The following is a 22,500-nucleotide window of genomic DNA, read 5'->3' on the forward strand; positions in this document are numbered from 1 at the left end:
AGTGAATGTTTGGCTCAATCCACTGGCTGTTGGTTTTTTCACGAATCCCTTTGATGGTTACATAACAAGTCTGGACAGCACCAGCGGACATTTGTCATATAATGTAATATTCGTGCTAACATCACATTACAACCAAAAGTTAGAACTCAATCACCACCTTAAGTATTTCTTTGTTCTAGACAATTGACATATGACTTTTGTGCGAGATCGTGCGTATTTGCTTGGTTTCCGCACAACACCAATCTGCGGAAAGTCTAAAATTCCACATTCAGTATTCCCAACCTAACACACATAACAATTTCCCTCTTCTTACCGCCTAAGTGACATATTGATTTTACTGCTTTAGGCTTTTAACATATTATTTTTAGAGACGTTCAATATAGTAACAATTATAAATTGGAAACTTACCACTGCAATTTCACCTAAATTGCACTGTTAATTATTGTTTTCAAATATTTGCAAAAATTAAGTAAACTCTACAACTCCACTAAAGTTACTGCATTCGTGATGCAAGTAACATTAAGGAAGCCATGAAAAAATCAACAAGATTCCAGACTCATCATAGACTGGGGGGAAAAAAAAAGACAGACGTGTATCACGGCCTGCTGAAGTATACTAAATACAGAAAACATTTTAAAGCAACAATGTTGAAGATAGATATTTTTGTTTTGAAAATTTGCCATCACTGAACAGAAACCAAGATGGAGATTTCATTGCAACTAATTAGAAATTCCTCTTTCAGGTTTGTAATAAACAATCTTCGCATAAAATAATGTACGATACACAAGCGGTATGTTTTCTTTCAATTCTCTGAAATTAAAAAAGCTCAACTATGTTTCGCTTTTTCAAACTTTTCCTCGAACATGAAAACTTCAACATACCGCTCTTGTAACGCATATTACTATTATGACGTAGATTCTATTACAAGTGATACATCATCTACAAAATTTTGTCATATCAGCATTTCTTACTAAGTTAGAAAACATTTACTTTTAGATGTAAATGTTTATGGTTTTTTTTTTTTTTTTTTTTTTTTTTTTACGATTTAAATACATTACATAAGAAAAGTTAATAGTAAATGCATTCAAGATTGTACATAAATATATGCACATGTTCATTACCACCCAACAAAAATGTATTCATGAAACAGAATATCAGAAGTATCTATTTATACACTGCTTACAATGTCATAATGAGACTTAACACAACAAATACTTACAGCCATAACCTTGCCCTTAATCTTCTGCCACAACAAAGTGATTTCTAATGTAGTAGAATTACTTAAATCCCAAACACGAATCATACCATCTCCAACACCAAATGCAATTCTGCAAAAAAGGTAAATAAATAAATAAAATAAATATATCGGTATGCAATATAATCCTTAACCAAAAGTGATCAAACATATGCCTCCTAAGAATATATGATACACTGCAATGAGCTGCGGTTAGTTGGCGTTATAAACTCTGAAATGGTAACATATAAAATGAAACAAACCTTCACGTTTGTGTAAAATGCGAATGATTTACCTGTTGGGATCTAGAGGACATGCAGCAATACAGTACACAAATCCTCCCAATGTCGGAATGTTGGCAATCAAATTCCCTGTTTTCCAATGGCAAGCAACCAATTGCCTGTCTTGAGCAGTAGTCCATACAATCTGTGACTGAGTCAGTGTCTCTACATCATCATCTCCACTCACTGCTGTAGCAGGTTCTGAAATGAAATCGAAAAAATGTAGTATCATCTTTACTCGCATAGTAGTTACACATTTTTTTCTATAATGTTTTAATTAGAAATCCAAGCTGTGTATTATGTGAGAAAAAAATTTTAGGGGAAAAATCATAACTAACTGACATTCCACGTGATACAAATCTGACTTTTCAGGAATAGCTTCCTGTAAAGCTGACTTGAATAATTTCAAGGGAGAAATTGTTCTGGGGCTGGGTATCGAACCTGGGAACTTTGGCTGAGCACACAAATGCTCTACCGACTGAGCTACCCAGGAACTCTACCAGACTATGGCTAAATTATTCCCTTTTATATCCACATACCTCAAGTGGGTTGACAAGATGTCAAACACCCAGCATTGAGTGCACACTTTTTCTGTGTGACTTAAATTGTGTTTTTTTGTTAACAAACAGTGACGTGTATTAAAGAAATCTGACTTTTCAGGAATAGCTCCCTGTATTCATCCCACGTGATAATCACAGTTGGTTTCGACATCACACTTTCAAGTAGGCTATTATTCAAAATGATTAATTGTACGACTTCGAGAGCAATAATACATCGAATGCTTACGAGCAGTAATAATGTAAAGTACATAACATACGAAATGGATGAAAAAAATGTAGCACAGTATAACCTAAAACTGAATACAAATAAAGCAGAAACTAAATATACTTTGTGAAGGTAACACTACCATTATTCTTACCTTATTCACAGGTAGCAATTTAAATGTAATGCAGTAATTATTGTCCCTACATATTACTATAAAAAATTGGAGTGCATACATTATGCGATGATGTCTATTACGCAAGTAAATACAATATTTAAAAACATTACATGCTAACATTATTGGACAGGTTACACACATCATCTACAATGGACTCTACAGTTTATTACGTTCCCATTACTACCCTGACATCCACATAAAATGATGACTATATGACATTTTTCTGAAACTGAATGAAATGTTTTTAGCAGGCCAACATTCTGTTTGTTTCTGATATGATGGTCAGCATGCTGGCTTCCAGACCTGGAGGTCCCGAGTTCGATTCCCAGGTTCGGCTCTTGGGGAATCTCCCTTGAAGAAGAAAGGTTTTCTGGGTGTCTGGAAATTTGTATAAATGCGAGTGGGATTGGGAGTGTACCAGGTTATTAATTAATCAATCTTCAAAATATATAAATATAATAACAGGACTATCACTGGGTAGAAACCTGAATACAACTTTGAAATTCACACTGCTGACATGTAACGCCATAACACTATCAGTTAGCAAAACCAGAAAACACTAGCATATGCTAGAGTCCTAACAATGAATGAAAAAAACAGATCTTTCTATTAGTCTATCCGTCCAGATATATAAATTTCTTTTGACTTTCTTTTCAATTTCTAAGGATCAATTCATGCAGAAATAACACACATCAAATATAACCAGTTTTACTTTCTCATTTTACGAAATATGAAACAGAAAGTATTGTGGTGTAGAAAAAACCACGACTTTCGCGAAAATATCGACTACATCACTCAATCAATTATTCTAATACACTTTAATCTAATATAATCTGACCTAACCTAATTTAATCTGATAATTCACATAAGAATGATATATTGCTGCCTGTAAAAATGTCATGGTACACATGGAAAGCAACAGTAAACACTTTGCACCAATGCTAACATCAAAATTCACGAATTTGTTTTAACAGAAATAAACAGTGACAGTACAGAACATGCCTAGAATTGTGCTATAAGAAAGCTCTCTTACATCTACCAGATTTACTCGAGCAATGTCCTCCCGAAGATTTTTAGGGCATATTAAAAAATGTACGTACCTTTTTCCTTCAACAACATCTTTTGTAAAGATTCGAATTATCGTAAAAATACACATAGAAAACGCAAAGTCATTATTAAATTCTTCTACAGTGGAAAACACCGACAGCATAGAAGATAATATGGATTTGTTCTTTTATTACAGTAGTAAAGTACAAAATATATGTACGTTTAATATCTTTACATAATTAATTAATTAATTTTCATACGAATATTTTAGGCGTGAAGTTTAACATCATGATCCAAAGTTGTTGTTTTCTAATGCCAGGCGTTTGACAATAAAGTCATTTGACCTCTTGCACTCCAATATTTTTCAAAGATATTATCATGACCAGCCACTGAAGCACAGATTTTGAGGTGTTCCGAATCCATTTCTTGGTTTGAGTTGCACAATGGACAGTTAGGGGACTGATATATTCCAATTCTATGCAGGTGTTTGGCCAAACAATCATGGCCTGTTGCCAATCTAAATGCAGCTACAGACGATTTTCGTGGTAAATCGGGAATTAACTGTGGATTTTGATGCAGGGAGTTCCATTTTTTCATGATCCAAAGTTAATCAGGATCACGCCATTGACACTAGAATTGACACATGCCAATACAAATAAATTCTTTATTTATTTATTTATTTAGTATTAAACTTTAATTTGATCTGTACATGAAATGTTACATATTACTTATATTAAACACTGAAATACTGAAACAATTGTCTTTAGAGACAATTAATATTAGGTACCCTCCACAAAACAAGCTTCATTTATACACTGACGGATCCTTGATCTCCAGAGAACAAGGTGCCAGTGCAGGTGTTACATGCTGTCTCTTCTCACTTTATAGATCTCTTGGATATGGAACAACAAGTTTTGATGGTGAAATCATTGCAATAAGTGAATGTCTCAGAAATCTTCTATGCCACATCAATAAATTTAGGAATGCAATTATATTGTCAGACTCCAAAGCAGCTATTCTATCAATCGTCTCTAAACACACACCTTCATCTCAGACAGCAGAAATAACTAAAATGCTCTCTCAATTAATATCACTCAATAAAAGAATTGTATTCCAATGGATACCATCCCATTGTGGAATCCTGGGAAACGAGAATGCGGATGCTTTAGCAAAGAAGGGCAGCACTGCTACTTACAGACCTGTTACTAAATCTACGTATTACTCTGTGAAGAGATTTATTAAATCTACATACTTAGACTTCAACAAACAAAATTTGATAACTCAATCCCAAGGGAAAAAATGGAACTCTCTGCATCAAAATCTACAGTTAATCTTGGGAAAATGTATATAGTACCGATACCATTGATATTAATACTAAATTTAATGCGTTTTTCACTACATTTACGAATTATTTCAATGAATGTTTTCCAGTCAAGGTGGTGAAAAAATGTAAAAGTAAAAACACGTGGATAACTCAGGGAATTAAAATATCATGTGCTAGAAAAAGGAATCTATATTTAATGAGTAGGAATAGTGATGATCCTCATGTTCTTAATTACTACAAGAATTACTGTAAAACTTTGACAAAAGTTATAAAAGATGCAAAGAAAATGTATCTGAATGAAAAAATACAAAATTCAGATAATAAGATTAAAACTATTTGGGATATTATTAAAAATGAAACTAATCGATATTCAAAGAGTGAAAATATTACTTGCATTAAAATCAATGATAGTAAAATAGATAACCCAAAATCAATTGCAAATCATTTTAACGACTTCTATATAAATATTATTCAGAACTTAAACATTCAAGATTGTGCAGAAGATGCTGCACTTGGTTACCTAACTGATGCATTTAACACTGAGTTTTTAGGTCTCAAATTTATTCCCACTACCGCAGCAGAAATCATGCATGTGATAAAACAACTAAAAACAAAATATTCCTCTGGATATGATGAAATTCCAAGTAAAGTTCTGAAAGCTTGTTCTGAAATATTATCCCATCCGTTAAGCTATCTATGCAATTTGTCAATGCAATGTGGTATTTTTCCAGAAAGACTCAAATATTCAATAGTAAAACCAATATACAAAAAGGGAGATAAATGTACTATTGCTAATTACAGACCCATATCATTATTAACAACATTTTCAAAAGTGTTTGAGAAAGTTATGTATAATAGATTATATCATTACCTGGAGTCCAACAATATATTAGTTTTAGAACAGTTTGGATTTAGAAAACAAAAATCGACAGAGAATGCTGCTTTTAGTTTGGTGGATGAAATACTAAATTCATTAAATTCGAAACTACATGTAGGTGGGATTTTTTGTGACTTGGCTAAAGCATTTGATTGTGTAGACCATAGTATATTAGTAAAAAAATTGAAGTTTTATGGCATTAAAGATGAGATGTTGGGTTGGTTTACATCGTACTTATCAAATAGAAAACAAAAAGTAGAAATAAATGTACCAAATAGTCATAAAGTTACTTATTCAGAATTTAGAAATATTAAACATGGTGTTCCGCAGGGGTCAATTTTAGGTCCATTGTTGTTTCTAGTTTATATTAATGATTTAGCCTTGACCATAAACAATTCATCCCATGTAATTTTATTTGCAGATGATACAAGTGTAATTATTTCAAGCAAACAATACGATCATTTTATAAACACTTCTAATACAGTGCTGAATCTAATGAATGAATGGTTCCATGCAAATAAACTAGCACTTAATGTTGATAAAACCAGTGCAGTCAAATTTAGTACACACAATAGTGCTCAGGTTTCCTACAGTATTCGATTAAATGGAACTCATCTCAAAGAATCTATAAGCACAAAGTTTCTTGGTTTAGAATTGGATAATCACTTGAACTGGAAAACGCATATAGAATGTATTACTCGTAAATTGAGCTCTGCCTGTTATGCATTAAGATCCTTATCTATTATTGGTGATATAAACTTACTCAAAATGTCATACTTTGCATATTTTCACTCTGTAATTAAATATGGCTTAATATTCTGGGGTAACTCGTCTGAAGCTAAACACGTTTTTGTTTTACAAAAGAAAGCTATAAGAATAATGGCCGGTGTGCATAAAAGGACCTCATGTAAAAATATTTTCCGAAACTTAGAAATCTTGACTTTACCTTGTGAATACATTCTTTCCGTAATGATGCTGTATATTAAGAACCAAGATAAATTCAGTACTAATCAAGACATTCATCATTTTAATACAAGACATAAATCAGATCTTCATCTACCCTCTGTTAGTCTAAGCTGTTTTAAAAAAGGAGTTCGCTATTCATGTATAACAGTCTTCAATGCACTGCCTAATTATCTTAAAGATTTGAAGAACAACGAGAAAAGGTTCAGAAAAGAATTAACCAAATTTCTACATACTCATACCTTCTACACAATTGATGAATTGTTTATGCTTGTGAATTGAATTATTCTACTTAAATGACATGTACAATTTTATATAGCTCAACTAAAATATGTTTTTATATTGACTTAATCTGTTTACTATGTATTGTATTTTTTGTTTAGCATAACTGATGAATTGTATGTACTGTAAATTGAATAGTATACTGTATAGGTCAACTGATGAATTGTTTAAGCTTATAAATTGAATTAATCTACTTCATATGAATTGTATAGCTTAACGAAAATAAGTTTGTAAATTGAACTAATTTGATTGCATATGTTTGTATAGTTTGGCTGATGAATTGTATATGTTCTTAAATGATTACTAGTCAGTGTAGCTCTACTGATGAATTGTATACAGACCTACTGTAAATTGAATGGTAATATGTATAGCTCAACTGATGAATTGTTTATGATTATAAATTGAATTAATCTACTTGATATTAATTGCACAAATTTGTATAGCTTAATGAAAGTATGCTACTTTGTATTGTATATATTTGTATAGATTTGGCCGATGAATTGTATATGCTTTAAATTGAATAGTAATCTATATAGCTCTACTGATAAATTGTTTGTTTGTAATTTGAAGTAGTTTGCATGATATGTATTATCAATTTCTGTATATCACAACTGGTTGAATTGTTTATGCCTTAAATTTAATTAAATTGTTTTGTATTATAATATAGCTCAACTTATGAATGATCGTTTTCGTTTGTAAATTTAATAATCTGATTGGCTATGTATTGTATACTTTTAGTAGAGCCATCGATGTTGGTCAGTCGACAGACTCGCTAGGCTGCTGATCCGGAGCTGCGTTCGGGCTTGGGTTGGACCCCCCTTTGGACTTTGGTTTCTTCGGAGGTTTTCCCCAGCCGTGGGACTGAAGCCGGATGGTCTATGGCGAGTCCTTGACATCAACCCCTTTGATTTGATTACCCCCTTTGATTTGATTACCTGGTTGGGTTTTTCCGAGGTTTCCCCCACCGAAAAGGCAAATGCCGGGTAATATTTTGGCGAATCCTCGGACCTCATCTCATCTCACTACATCTCGCCAAAATGTAAAAAAAAAATGTAAAAAAATGTAAAAAAATTGTACAAAATTGTAAAAATTGTAGAAAATTACTAAATTGTAAAACTATAAAAATTTGTAAAAATTGTAATTGTAATATTGTAAAATGTTGACATGTTCCACATCTTAAAGCTTCATTGCTCATGTAAGATCTATGGAATAAAATAAATGAATGAATGAATGAATGAATTTACCATGAAAATCGTCTGTAGCTGCATTTAGATTGGCAACAGGCCATGATTGTTTGGCCGAACACCTGCATAGAATTGGAATATATCAGTCCCCTAACTGCCCATTGTGCAACTCAAACCAAGAAATGGATTCGGAACACCTCAAAATCTGTGCTTCAGTGGCTGGTCAAGATAATATCTTTGAAAAATATTGGCGTGCAAGAGGTCAAATGACTTTGTCAAACGCCTGGCATTAGAAAACAACAACAACATATTACTTATGACAAGTATATCCCCGATATTTTTGTACTCATTGAATAATTTCTTCCCTCGATTTTTTTAAAAAAAAAGGGGGGAGGGGAGGGATTACGCGAATAAATACGGAATTTCAGACAATGGAATCACATGAAATCAAACACATGCATTTGAGCTACCTACTCATGTCTCCATTTTCTTTCTCATAACCATTTTCCTTGAGTAAAGTTTGACCAACAGAAGGCAGAGCTCCAGTAACTGGCACACAGGCAATGCTAAACAAGCCTCGGGCATGGCAGGCATGCACCAAGTGCCATAGTTTTGTTGCTGACTGTTTATTTGACCTGAAAAAATAAAATAATGCAACACTTCATTCGCCATTCATAACATAAGTTATACAGTCATAGTCACAGGAAAACTTTGTGATATTAAATTTACGTGGTATTTCTTAGAGATTGAAATGACATACTGTAATAATATGAAACTAGGCCTAGTCATTCTTAATGGTACAGAAGCCACTGCATTTGACTCTAAATCCTTGTATCTTACTTACAAATGACTTTTAAGGAACCCAGAGGTTGCTGCCCTCACATAAGCCCACCATCGATCTCTATCCTGTACAAGATTAATCCAGTCTCTATCATCATATCCCACCTTCCTCAAATCCATTTTTATATTATCCTCCCATCTATGTCTCGGCCTCCCCAAAGGTCTTTTTCCTCTGGCCTCCCAACTAACACTCTATATGCATTTCTGGATTCGCCCATACGTGCTACATGCCCTGCCCATCTCAAACGCCTGGATTTAATGTTCCTAATTACGTCAGGTGAAGAATACAAAGCATGCAGTTCTGCGTTGTGTAACTTTCTCCATTCTCCTGTAACTTCATCCCTCTTAGCCCCAAATATTTTCCTAAGAACCTTATTCTCAAACACCCTTAATCTCTGTTCCTCTCTCAAAGTGAGAGTCCAAGTTTCACAACCATACAGAACAACTGGTAATATAACTGTTTTATAAATTCTAACTTTCAGATTTTTTGACAGCAGACTAGATGACAAAAGCTTCTCAAGTATCATGGATTCGAAACTAGCCAAAACCAGATTAAGTAGTCATTGGTCTTATGAAGCAGATTTACAGCTGGTAAAGATTTCTTTGTTTATGATTAAAGACAAATGCAAAATTCTATATTAAGCTTGCAATTATCCCATTCCCAATTCTCGATAACATGTCACTACAATAACCATTGTGGACGCCTCTAGCAGACAAGAATGGAAATATATTCTTTCAGGATCAAACTGATCTTCGTCCTTTTACGTGTAACAATAACTGACAGCATATTTTTCCTCCCAGCATAGCTTTACTGTTCAAAACATTCTATACAGCATCTGCTTGGAACACAAAGAGTGGAACACATATAAGTTTACATCATCTTACTGAACATGAGTAATATCCACAGTTTAAAGTGTCAATAGCAATTAAGTGAAGAAATACATAACAGAGATGATACTCACTTTCCAACTGCATACTGTTGAAGATTGAAGGAGAGCAATTCCCCCCACAATGAACTGCTTAATAATGTGTTGGGTTCAGGCCATGACACACATGACCAATTCCCTCCCCCAGCCACAGAATTTCCAAGCCGGGACCTGTAAGTAATGAATTATAATACAACTTAACATCGAATCTATTGCAGAACCTGATTTTAATTTTATCTAATGTATAAAAGTGAATGTAGGTATGTATGTATGTATGTATGTTCTCTACACAAATCTACACACTTTGACCGATATTTGCCAAAGTTTACACATTAAATACGATCAAGCATGCATGTATAATTTTAAATAACCTATTCTACAGTTAATTATAGTTTATTTCAGTTATATTTAACATCGACTTTCATGGGGCCATGGGAAAAATAACACAAATATAAATAACATTGTTGATACATCTGAAAGGCAAAATTTATAAAATCCATGCAGTATAAGTAGTTATTACACAGTCTAGACCATATTAAGAGTTTCTCGATACAGTTGTAGATAGTGAGAAGGCTGTGATTCATCCAACTGTATTCACGAATTCTTTGAAACCACAAAGAATCCCACAACATAATTTAATACTTAATATTGAATCACTAATAATACTAATTATGGCGAAAAACTGACCCACCAAAATTATGCAATGGAACAAGATTTGGTGTGAAAAAACTCATGCATAACGTAATAGAAGTGAAAATATTAACTGGCAAAATGATAGAAGATGTCTTTATCTCACGTATTCCTATAACACACACTAACATGCCTTTCGATTTCAAACAACTGCAATTTCCAGTGCTAAAATTTAATATGAAAACAAAGATGAAGGGCAGGCACTCAAAATTGCTGGTACTAACTTGGAAACTCCGTGTTTTTCACATTGTCAACTATGTAGCTTGCTCTCGAGTGTGCACATCTTAATATTTGTAAATATATTTGTGCAACAGAAGGGAAAACGAAGTCCCTCAAAAGTCATAGTCCTTAAGGTTGCTCCTGGCACTAAAGATGTCACTAAAAGGCCTGGGATTTGAAGGTACTGAGGCCATCAAGATCAAGGTAACGAAGAGCTTACTAGCAATATCGAAAAATAACTCTGGAAAGTGCTTAGGACAGTGGAAGAATTGCTGGAACGAGTGAATCAAGTCAGGAGGGACCTACTTCAAAGGGAATTAGTGTGTGAACTCAAACTCCCCCCCCCCCTTACAACAATAGATCGTGGATATTTTTTAAATAATATCTCGTATATTATGAATAGCTATAGTGAGGGTCACATAAGAACAGTTCCTAAACTGCAAATATTGCCGTCTTGTCAGTGTCAGTGTTGCCAACTGTTACCAGATATCACACGATTCTACGTACTAAATGACTTATTTACTTACCGTACTTTATGTTGGAAGGTTATTCTAATTAATTCAATAATTTGTAACATATTTTCGTAGGCAAATTATACGAGAAGGGGATCAACATGTCAAGTATTTTGTCTCGCAATACGAAATTCATTGGTTTAACTAAACAATTGACTCACGAGACCTAACCTAAAAATGTATTTTGTTTGACCACATGAAATTATTAGTACTAACTCCGAAAACTTACCTCACTATAATCTTGAATTATAACCACAACGCAACATATAAAATAACTATTATGTATTAATATTAATACTGATATTAATTAATTATTAGTATGTTCAAATTTCACTAGCTCAGAAATCTAGTACAATTTTAATTTCATGGAACTCCAGTACGGACACATATTGTCGATATTTGGCTCAGCTGCCAACATACCAGTTACAAAATCACTACCATTTGTAATATTTGTCAGTATCGAAATTCGAAACGAAGTTGGCAAAAGAATATTCAACCTGCAAACTAGAAAATCACCACAATCTACTAGCGTATGTAGTAATGAGGGAAAAATGGTTAGTTTCACCCTTAGGGTATGAAGTAAGCTGACCCAGACTATAATTATAAAAATTTAACAAGTTGTTATTTAGAAGACTGTACTATCATTAATTTAAAAAAAGAAAGTTACTTGTGTTGCTGGCCACCACCTGTCTCTTGTAGCATGGGTGCTACAGGCAGATTGAGCATAGTTTCATAACGTCCATCACCTCCAGCTCTCCAGATATATATAGTTTTTTCTTTGGCTCCGGTAGCTAATAACATATCGCCTTGTGGTTGCTTCTGGTGGAATATGTTGTAGCTTACAGGACACCAAGCCAAGGACACAACTTCTGAATCATGTCCTCGCAAACGATGTAACATCTTACCATTACCTGCAAACAAATTAACAGTTGTCACACAACACAAAGGAATGACAAGAATCATTGATAAAACATACATAAGCTTACGGTAAAATAAAGGAGTATGATTTAAAATTTTCACAGTATACAATTAGGCCTGAGGTTTATGGGTTCTTGCATTTTGCTTCTACTTGTTTGCTTCTGTGGAGAAATATTCTTTACATACAACAAACTTCATGTGATATAAAATTCTCAGTCTTAATTTCTTTCCTAAAGAAGTCAATACAGACTTCACTATGTCAAATTTAACTTGTATAGGTGTACAGAATAAGTTGGTGTTGTTGTTTTCTAATGCCAGGCGTTTGACAATAAAGTCATTTGACCTCTTGCACTCCAATACTTTTCAAAGATATTATCATGGCCAGCCAATGAAGCACAGATTTTGAGGTGTTCCAAATCCATTTCTTGGTCTGAGTCGCACAATGGGCAGATAGGAGACTGATAAATTCCAATTCTATGCAGGTGTTTGGCCAAACAATCATGGACTGTTGCCAATCTAAATGCAGCTACAGATGATTTGCGTGGTAAATCCGGAATTAACTGTGGATTATGATGCAGAGAGTTCCATTTTTTCCCTTGAGATTGTGTTATCAAATTTTATTTGTGGAAGTCTAAGTATGTAGATTTAATAAATCTTTTCACAGAGTAATACGTAGATTTAGTAATAGGTCTGTAAGTAGCAGTGCTGCCCTTCTTTGCTAAAGCATCCGCATTCTCGTTTCCCAGGATTCCACAATGGGATGGTATCCATTGGAATACAATTCTTTTATTGAGTGATATTAATTGAGAGAGCATTTTAGTTATTTCTGCTGTTTGAGATGAAGGTGTGTGTTTAGAGACGATTGATAGAATAGCTGCTTTGGAGTCTGACAATATAACTGCAATCTTAAATTTATTGATGTGGCATAGAAGATTCCTGAGACTTTCACTTATTGCAATGATTTCACCATCAAAACTTGTTGTTCCATACCCAAGAGATCTATGAAGTGAGAAGAGACAGCATGTAACACCTGCACTGGCACCTTGTTCTCTGGAGATCAAGGATCCGTCAGTGTATAAATGAAGCCAGTTTTGTGGAGGGTACCTAATATTAATTGTCTCTAAAGACAATTGTTTTAGTATTTCAGTGTTTACTTCTGATTTCACTATTTCTTCTGTTAAATTTAGATTATATTCTATATTACAGAATAAGTAATGTTGCAGCAACATCCACTTCAGCAGTCATGGTCTGGTTATTATTAAAGATTATAAATGACGGTTTTAAGAGATTCTTCACTTAAATGTATCTCGACCTCATTTCATAAAAATAAAACTACTGCTCCAAGAATTATTATGGATATTTAAACAGACATTCCGCGATATTATAACTTTCCTTTATTCTTCCTTCTGAAGGAATCTAGGTTCAAATCATATTAGCAATAAATACAAAGTTCTGTTACCTTTCAAACTTATAGTGCAGACGAGTCCAGACCGAGTCCCAATTGCAACTAAGTCTCGTCTGTGAGGACAACAAGCCAGAGAGGTGGGCACTAATTTGCCGAAATTAAGTTTCTGGGTTGTGTTACTAAACACATTCCAACAAACAATACTGCCTGATTCATCTGCTGACACAATTAAGTTTGGATCTGATTTAGACCAATCCATGGATAGTACTTTCATTCCTTCCTGTGAAAAAAAAATCAGAAACATAACAAATATTTATTAGTTTCATGAATTTTGTCACCGAATTATTTAAAATTAATCTTTCATGAATTTTATTTAGTCAACAAATTGTATAAAATGAATCAGACTGTTGATAAAAGGTACATAACCTGTTAAAATTATAACACTTTTAACAGTTCAACTAATATAGTTTCAAGTAAAATAATTATCCTGAATCTAAGAAACAGACTACATCAACGAAATCTGAAGTGTAACAAATGAGTACAGAGTCATTAAAACATATAGCTGCCGCATATACAGCATATGCGTCCTGGCAAAATGATGCTGTACTAGTCCGTAGTTGCATAGGCATCCTTCCCTACTCTAATCCTCTTGACAATGAAATCCATAATCTTAGAATCGTCCAAGGACACACTTGCACACACTAGTATGCATGCATTTGTCTGTAAGAATTGTTCTTGTGTTTTTTACTTGATTATTTAACGATGTTGTATCAACTACTGAGTTATTTAGCTTGATTGATTTATTTTTTTATTTTATTGGGTTATTTTACGACGCTGTATCAACATCTAGGTTATTTAGTGTCTGAATGATATGAAGGTGATAATGCCGGTGAAATGAGTCCGGGGTCCAGCACCGAAAGTTACTCAGCATTTGCTCGTATTGGGTTGAGGGAAAACCCCGGAAAAAACCTCAACCAGGTAACTTGCCCCGACCGGGATTCGAACCCGAGCCACCTGGTTTCGCGGCCAGACACGCTGAACATTACTCCACAGGTGTGGACATTTAGCTTGATGGGATTGGTGATAGTGAGATGGTATTTGGCGAGATGAGGCCGAGGATTCCATGCATTACCTGACATTCACTTGGGGAACACCTCAGAAAAAACCCAACCTGGTAATCTGTCCAAGCGGGAATCGAACCCATGCCTGAGGGCAAATGCGTTTGTTCAGGTGGTAAGATGTGTATTGAAAAAGGTGCAGCATCTTGCTGTGATAGAACGAGTTTTTCTTTCTAAAAGTTTCTTTAAAAACAGTTCTGTTCATTTTCCTCAAAGAGGGTTTACTGATACTTATCCCAATGCAGTTCCCCTTTCAAGAAGTTCTAGACAAAGACTAGTGATGAAATTTTATACCACAGGTTCAGTGTTGGACAAAAAAACATTCCCAAATACGAACAGTTTCAACAGAGGGAAAATTGAATGAAATCGAAGCCAGTCTAGAGCATTCACCACAAAAAAACAATAGATAAACTTGCACAACAAACGTTTCTCAGACTTCTGCAAGAAATGCAAAAAAAACATAATGTTAAAACTATACAAGTATACATATGTTAATGCTTTGCGAGAAGGTGATCCGGTTCAAAGAACGCATTATTGCAAATTAGTTTCTGAATTCAGTTCAGTGTTGAAATTGATCCGCAGTTCCTTTTCTTCTCAGATTAATCTTGGTTTCTCCTAAGTGGGTGTGTGAATTTAGAAAATTGTAGATACTGATCTTCCGAAAACCTGTAATTTTGCATGAAACCCCCCCATGATGACCAGAAAATTGGTGTGTGGTGTTCAGTAAGTGCAAGGAGAATAATAGGTCCAATATTTTATCGTGAGACAAGAAATGTGGATTTGTCACAAATATTAGAATTCTGCAACTGCACATGGGCTATTCCATCTCAAATCGTCCGAAATATAGAGAAAATTGACCTTGCAATTTTTAAATACAATGAAACTTTTTCTGTCTGTTGACAACTGTGATACAATGCTTTGTGCAAAGTTTGAGGCATCAGAACTTCATAGTGTTTAAATTAAAAATATTTCAATTTATCGTATTTTCATAAAATTAGCAACTTTAAACTGTTGTGGTTCCGAAACCCTTTCACCCAATGATCAAAATCATGGTTTATTTTGATGCTGAGAAATTAAAGTTTATATTGACATGTAAACAGTTTTTCTTACTTTTTATAGAAATGGAGATATTTAGATTTTTCTTCATTAAGATGCCTTTGACCACGAAAAAATATTTTTAAAACATATGGTTAGATTCCACATTGAAAGTACAAATAAACATTTTTTTACTGGTGCACCGTTGGTAAGAAAGTATTGAAAATATCAAATAAAGAAAATAAATAGTACGCGCGTGAACTAATCAGCTGAATGTGAGGCGGGAGATAGCCGAGGGAAGCAAGGCCAGTAGACATAAACACGTGATGTGTCGTCTAGCAGTCATGGCTATGCTAGCTTTATCACAGGTTTTCATAAACACAGGAGTAAAATGACGCCTAACGCTCGCTTATCTTTAGCTCTCGGCCAGTGTGTGCGGTACTGCACTGTTCAAGTCTAGGCGTGTGAAAATAATCTATTTAATACCCTCGAAACTTATTGCCGAGCCACTAAGCAAACAATGCCGAATCTCTCTTAATAATGCAAGGTTTTTTCTCAATATTTTTTACATTTTTACAAATGGGCGAAAAGCCTAAAAGCAAGTAAAATCAGATTATCTGTCTCTCTGTATACAATAAAAATAAGGATTACTTCTTAACATAATCTACCAAATGTCAGCTTCAATAGCTCCCGCCTCACAGTCAGCTGGTTAGTTCACGCGCATACTATTTATTTTCTTTATTTGATATTTTCAATACTTTCTTATCAACGTTGCACCAGTAAAAAATATGTGTTTATTTGTACTTTCAATGCGGAATCTAACCATATATTTTAAAAATATTTTTTCGTGGGCAAAGACGTCTTAATGAAGAAAAATCTAAATTTCTCCATTTCCATAAAAAGTAAGAAAAATTGTTTATATGTTAATATAAATTTTAACTTTTCAGCATCAAAATAAACCATGACTTTGAACATTGGGTGAAAGGGTTTCGGAGCCACAACAGTTTAAAGTTGTAATTTCATGAAAATACGATAAATTTAAATATTTTTAATTTAAACACTATGAAGTTCTGATGCCTCAAACTTTGCACAAAGCATTGTATCACAGTTGTCTATGGACAGAAAAAAGTTTCGTTGTATTTAAAAATTGCAAGGTCAATTTTCTCTATATTTCAGTCGATTTGAGATGGAATAGCCCATATATGTATCAAAGATCCTGTATTTCAAGTTTACAATTATGTATCATACCAGATGAAACAAATCTTACCGCATGAGAGTTGTGTGCCAAAAGAGGTGCTAGTGAGTCCAAATTCCACACTTTAACTACAGAGTCATCCCCAGCAGAAGCCAGGCAATTCCAGTATGTATTTGTATCATCACCAACTGTAGAAAAACTGACAACTGTAATTCGTTCTTTGTGGGCACTGGAGATTATTGATATATTAGGAGTGTGAGAAGTGCTGCCAACCACACTCCTCGCGATTACAATATTGTTTCTAGAGCCATAGGCGATTGTACCATCTGCTGCACAAGCAAGTACATTGCTGAGGTACCAGTTAGGAGATGGGGGAAGAATTTCGTCGTTCATAATGAAGCTGTTTCTGCAATCAGAAAACATAAAAATTAAAAAAGAAATGGGTAATTTCCTAGTACCCGGTACTCATTACATAGATCATTTTTGTGTTTACACAGTGGTTCCTTTCTGAAAAGAAAAACGATAAAAATATTTTCTTTTGTCGGAAATGAACTACAACCTAAACTAACCTAACCTAAACTAACCTAACCTAATCTAAGAACACATTATTATAGATAACGATAAAAATATTTTCTTTTGTCGGAAATGAACTACAACCTAAACTAACCTAACCTAACCTAACCACACATTATTATAGATAACGATAAAATATTTTCTTTTGTCGGAAATGAACTACAATCCAACTAACCTAACCTAACCTAAGAACACATTCAAAAATATATTACAAACTGACTAGAATCACATCTAGTAACAAACTATTAAAATTCTTTTCAGAAAGGAGCCACTGTGTAAACATAAAAACGACCTATGTAACGAGTACCGGGTACTAGGAAACTACCAATGTGAACATAAATAAAATCTGTATTTTGTTTCATACAAAATTGAGTGAATTAAAACTGATTTTTGTTAATGCATTATTTTGAAATTTTCTTTTATATATGTGGTGAGATACGCATTTTTTGTCATTATTTTGCATTTTTTGTGTGCATCACTTGTTTGCATTTTGAAATAACATCCATTTTTGTAATTTGAGTGAAATTTTGTATCAATCTTATGGAAACTCTCAACAAGACAACATAGACCTAAGACGAGGTAAGAATAATTTCTATGTACTTACTACCCCTCTTATGCTGGCAATAAAACTTGTTCATACAGTTTTCTGCACTAATTTTCCCTTGCTTGTGCCTCCAGCCTTCCCCTGTGACAAAAATCATACTATCTTAATTACATATTCACATGGAAATATTCAAAGCTTCTCTCACTGAATACTTCTTAATATCACTTTAATACGTGTATATTTTCGGTATTCGCCTTCATTTTAAAGTGTTGAGAACCTCTTTATTACACCTGTTAAATAATCACTTTTAGTTTACTTACACCGAATTTTTTCCAAATGTCAGCTATTTTCTAATCAGTTTTCAACTCAACTGACGTCCTATATGAATTCTTCACATTCCAAATTATCTTTCCTCTGAAAATTAGACCATTTTCCAACTTTTTTCGTTAAAAATACATTCAGTGGTGTACACTATAAAAAAAACCAGGAGGAGCAATGTTTCTATAGTGATGGTGAAGTGGCATAGGTGCTACAAAAAATTACTAGAGAAATGGTAAGTATTGCGTCCTGGACCTATCAAGTGCTATATTGGTAACAAGTGGGGAAGGGATACAACTGTGCATTACATTACGCAGGTAAGTATTAAATAATTTTTATCCTCCTAAGTCCTGAGACATTTGTTGATTAAAGCTCTTCCTCGTATTCTGTTGATATCTTTTCTTTGGTCTAGATCAATATATTTCAATGCAATGAAGTTAAGTTGTTTCTTTAATTTGAGCTGAAAATCGTCGCCTGATACTCAACAAATGCATAGGCTACACACTGAAAAACATAATCGAAAACTGAAGGTGACGTAAGTACGGGGCCCATGTTGTAAAGGATTGCCGGGGATTCTTCTTTAGCCCTGCAATTCCACAACCCTCCGTACGGGCTTGTCCCATGCAACAGTTACATCCCCATCCTCTGTAACTTATAGGAAACTCATTCTACATCGCGCATATGCGAAATTGGACGGAGACTGCTGTTCTTGTGGTTGCAAGAAGGACGTAGTTATTTTCCCTGGACCAGAAATACAACTCAATCACTTGAATTTCCCTGCGTCAAGTTTGTCCAGGTAGGGGACCCATCTAGTATAGGATTACCTACACACATATCCAAAATTCTTCTGATGAAACTTGTTAGTCACGACTACTTAGGAAGAACGTAACCTAACACATGCTATTTCTACATCGATCAATATCAACGACCTATAGTCATTATTAACAAGAATATTTGTGGTAGTTGGCATAGAGCGACTGAAATGCACATAATAACATAAATTTCATTACTTAAGTGATCCTCATACATAAAAACTAATGAAAGCCACAACAAAAGACTTAGACAAAACCACTATTTGTTTACATCTGTGCTACAATTTAATTTTAGTCATTTAACATCTCACAGTAAAACATTACTTACTATAATAATTATTGTTATAATATTCACGGTTTCATAGTTTCAAAGAAAAATTTAATTTATTTGACAAACAAACACGCCGGCATTGGTCGCACAGTGTTACCACAATCATATGGCCGTATACAGTTTCACCAACTCCATTCTTGAAAACTAGCTATAAAACATTGCATAAGTCGCTAAATATATATATATATATATATATATATATATATATATATATATATATATATATATATATATGTAAAAGTGCAGTATTTTGCCACTAGGAGGGTTAGGAACAGCTGAATTCCTATATTAATACAAATCTGATGAAGTTTGACCGCTAAACTAAACCACAATACATCACATGTAGCTTGAAAACAGTTGGATTGGCTAAACTAGCTATTTAGTGATATGATATATGCGTGTCATACCAACCTAAAGACCTGGTTCCAGACCGCAAAATCGTAAGCTTCGGAACCAGTGAGCACAGAAGACCCAAATCTATTTTAATATTATCCTCCCATCTACGTCTCTGCCTCCCCAAAGGTTTTTTTCCCTCCGGCCTCTCAACTAATACTCTATATGGATTTCTGGATTCGCCCATACGTGCTACATGCTCTGCCCATCTCAAACATCTGGATTTAATGTTCATAATTATGTCGGGTGAAGAATACAATGCATGCAGTTCTGCGTTGTATAACTTTCTCCATTCTCCTGTAAAATCATCCCTCTTAGCCCCAAATATTTTCCTAAGTACTTTATTCTCAAACACCCTTAATCTCTGTTCCTCTCTCAAAGTGAGAGTGGAAGTTTCACAACCATACAGAACAACCGGTAATATAACTTCCTGTTTAATAAATTCTAACTTTCAGATTTTTTGACAGCAGACCCATATTTATTCTGCGTTTTATTTCCTCCTGAGTGTCATTTATATTTGTTACAAGTATTACGGTAATATTATTGTTATATAACAGAATATTCCATACCTCAATTTAAAGGTTTTTCGGCAGTAGTAATTTATTTCTCTGCTAATTGACGTCATACAAATTTATAAAATATAATAAAACCATGCAATGGAAAGAATAAACTCAATCGTTAAAACTAAAAAGATAATTTATGATAATTTTATTCGAGCCCCTACAGCCGAGGCTGCGCAGAAGTTTAGAGTAGGGACAAATTGAAGCTTGCGTCCGCCGCCATGCTTTGGGAGAAGCACCGGCTAGCAGACGGCTGCACTATGCAATGCTGAATGTTTAATATATATGTTTGGTGTCTTATAAATCAGTCTGAATGGAAAAATGAAAAAAATCTTATTAACATTTAAAGCGACCACGTTGAAGACATAATCAAGCTTAGTTACTGTTAGTTTGACATGAAACGAAAGAAAACTGTAACAATTTGATATCTTACCTAAAGTTGTTGTATAGTTATTTGACAACATATAGAGCGAACAGAAATACAAATGCATATTGTAGTAATAGTTCAGATGAAAAGAAAATTATTAGTATTAACTATTATTAACAAAACACTGCCTGTGTAAGACGTTACATTAGGCCTACATTGTAAACACGTTTGCTTTGATGTGGACGAGAAACGAACAATTATTATTTATTCGCTTCCGTATCACATAATATAGGCCTACACCTATAAAATAGAAATACGTACCTAATGTTTTAGTTAGAAATATAAGTAGGCCTACCGTGCAATAGCTTATTATCACAGCTGTAGAATGAAATAAAAGTCACATGCATGAATTAGTCAATTAGTCATATAATAGAACTCAAGCTTAGTGTACAGAACATCTTGCCTATTGATTTATTATTATTATTATTATTATTATTATTATTATTATTATTATTATTATTATTATTATTGACTCCGTTAAATATTGGCTTACAACATTTTTATGTAAAGTCGTGTTGTACTGGTAATCTTAAGCTGTGTGCTAACATCTGCTCTTTATGTGGTACTTTCTTTTATTTGGTTATTTAATGACGCTGTAACAACTACTAGACTATTTAGCATCGATGGTATTGATGATAGCGAAATGATATTTGGCGAGACGAGGCCAAGGATCCGCCATAGATTACCTGACATTCACCTTACGGTTGGGGATATAAGAAAAAACCCAACCTGGAAATCAGCGGGAATCGAACCCGCGACCGAACGCGACTCCGGACCGACAGTCCTTAGCCCACTTAGCTACGTCAGTAGAGCTTTATGTACTTTTATGGTCAGTTTAACAAGTTTAAAATATGATTCTCGGGAGGAATCTGGGATCCATTTTCTAAAATATGTTCCTATAAGTGTAGAAAGATTGTACAAGTGTTCTAGAGCACATTGTTTTCACACGATGTAAGAGTGGGTGGTAATATGCCATTGAACTGTCAACATCTGTATAATTGCTCTTTCACTTAAGCGGCATATTTCTATAATCTCAGATGATGGTATGACAAGACTCCCATTATTCTTTCGTTAAAAAAAATAAGAGATTCTGTTTACTGCTGGTAGGCTACGTACCATAAATTGAGTCTTTAGATTTATTACATCATATTTTTATTAATGATATAACAACTAAGCCAGCAATGAATACAATCACATTTTGACAATATTGTGTCATTGAGAATGATGTAAGAATGAGGGAATTGCAATCAATGTCTGCAGTAGAAGAGTCATATCGCCTCTGATTCTCAAAACACTGAGGATTATTATTACAGTGCGTTAGATGTTTGGAAAATACCATTGGGTATATAGACATTTTTAGCGGACATCCCTCTCTTTGTAATATCATTTAAATAAATTATTTACGTATTTTGTAACGTATATAAAAACATAAGTAAAAATGTTCCATGTATTCGGTCATAGGAAATAGAAATAAACTAATAAGTCTATTTATGAGCAATATAAGCCGTTTATATTTAAAACAATGCTTAGTTATAATATTTAGATTTACTTC

The 22,500-nt window shown here is 33.9% G+C and overlaps 1 protein-coding gene across 2 annotated transcripts in view; it reads right to left on the bottom strand.

The window, feature by feature from the left end:
- Positions 1-19,696, bottom strand: part of rig (rigor mortis) — a 46,084-nt gene extending 26,388 nt beyond the window's left edge. The window contains exons 1-9 of one of the 2 annotated variants that reach the window (XM_069823165.1): positions 19,566-19,666; positions 18,168-18,248; positions 17,063-17,396; positions 13,697-13,922; positions 11,987-12,230; positions 9,935-10,069; positions 8,607-8,767; positions 1,530-1,716; positions 1,220-1,328 (exon numbers count right to left, since the gene is read on the bottom strand). In XM_069823165.1, coding sequence (XP_069679266.1) covers positions 1,220-1,328; positions 1,530-1,716; positions 8,607-8,767; positions 9,935-10,069; positions 11,987-12,230; positions 13,697-13,922; positions 17,063-17,383 — 1,383 coding nt within the window. In that variant the 5' untranslated portion in view covers positions 17,384-17,396; positions 18,168-18,248; positions 19,566-19,666. Of the gene's footprint in view, positions 1-1,219; positions 1,329-1,529; positions 1,717-8,606; positions 8,768-9,934; positions 10,070-11,986; positions 12,231-13,696; positions 13,923-17,062; positions 17,397-18,167; positions 18,249-19,565 lie in introns of both variants that reach the window. The other variant, XM_069823164.1, reaches the window with a different exon arrangement.
- Positions 19,697-22,500: the final 2,804 nt, after the last annotated feature.

Source organism: Periplaneta americana, chromosome 4 (genome assembly GCF_040183065.1).
Source record: "Periplaneta americana isolate PAMFEO1 chromosome 4, P.americana_PAMFEO1_priV1, whole genome shotgun sequence".
Taxonomy (NCBI): Eukaryota; Metazoa; Arthropoda; class Insecta; order Blattodea; family Blattidae; genus Periplaneta; species Periplaneta americana.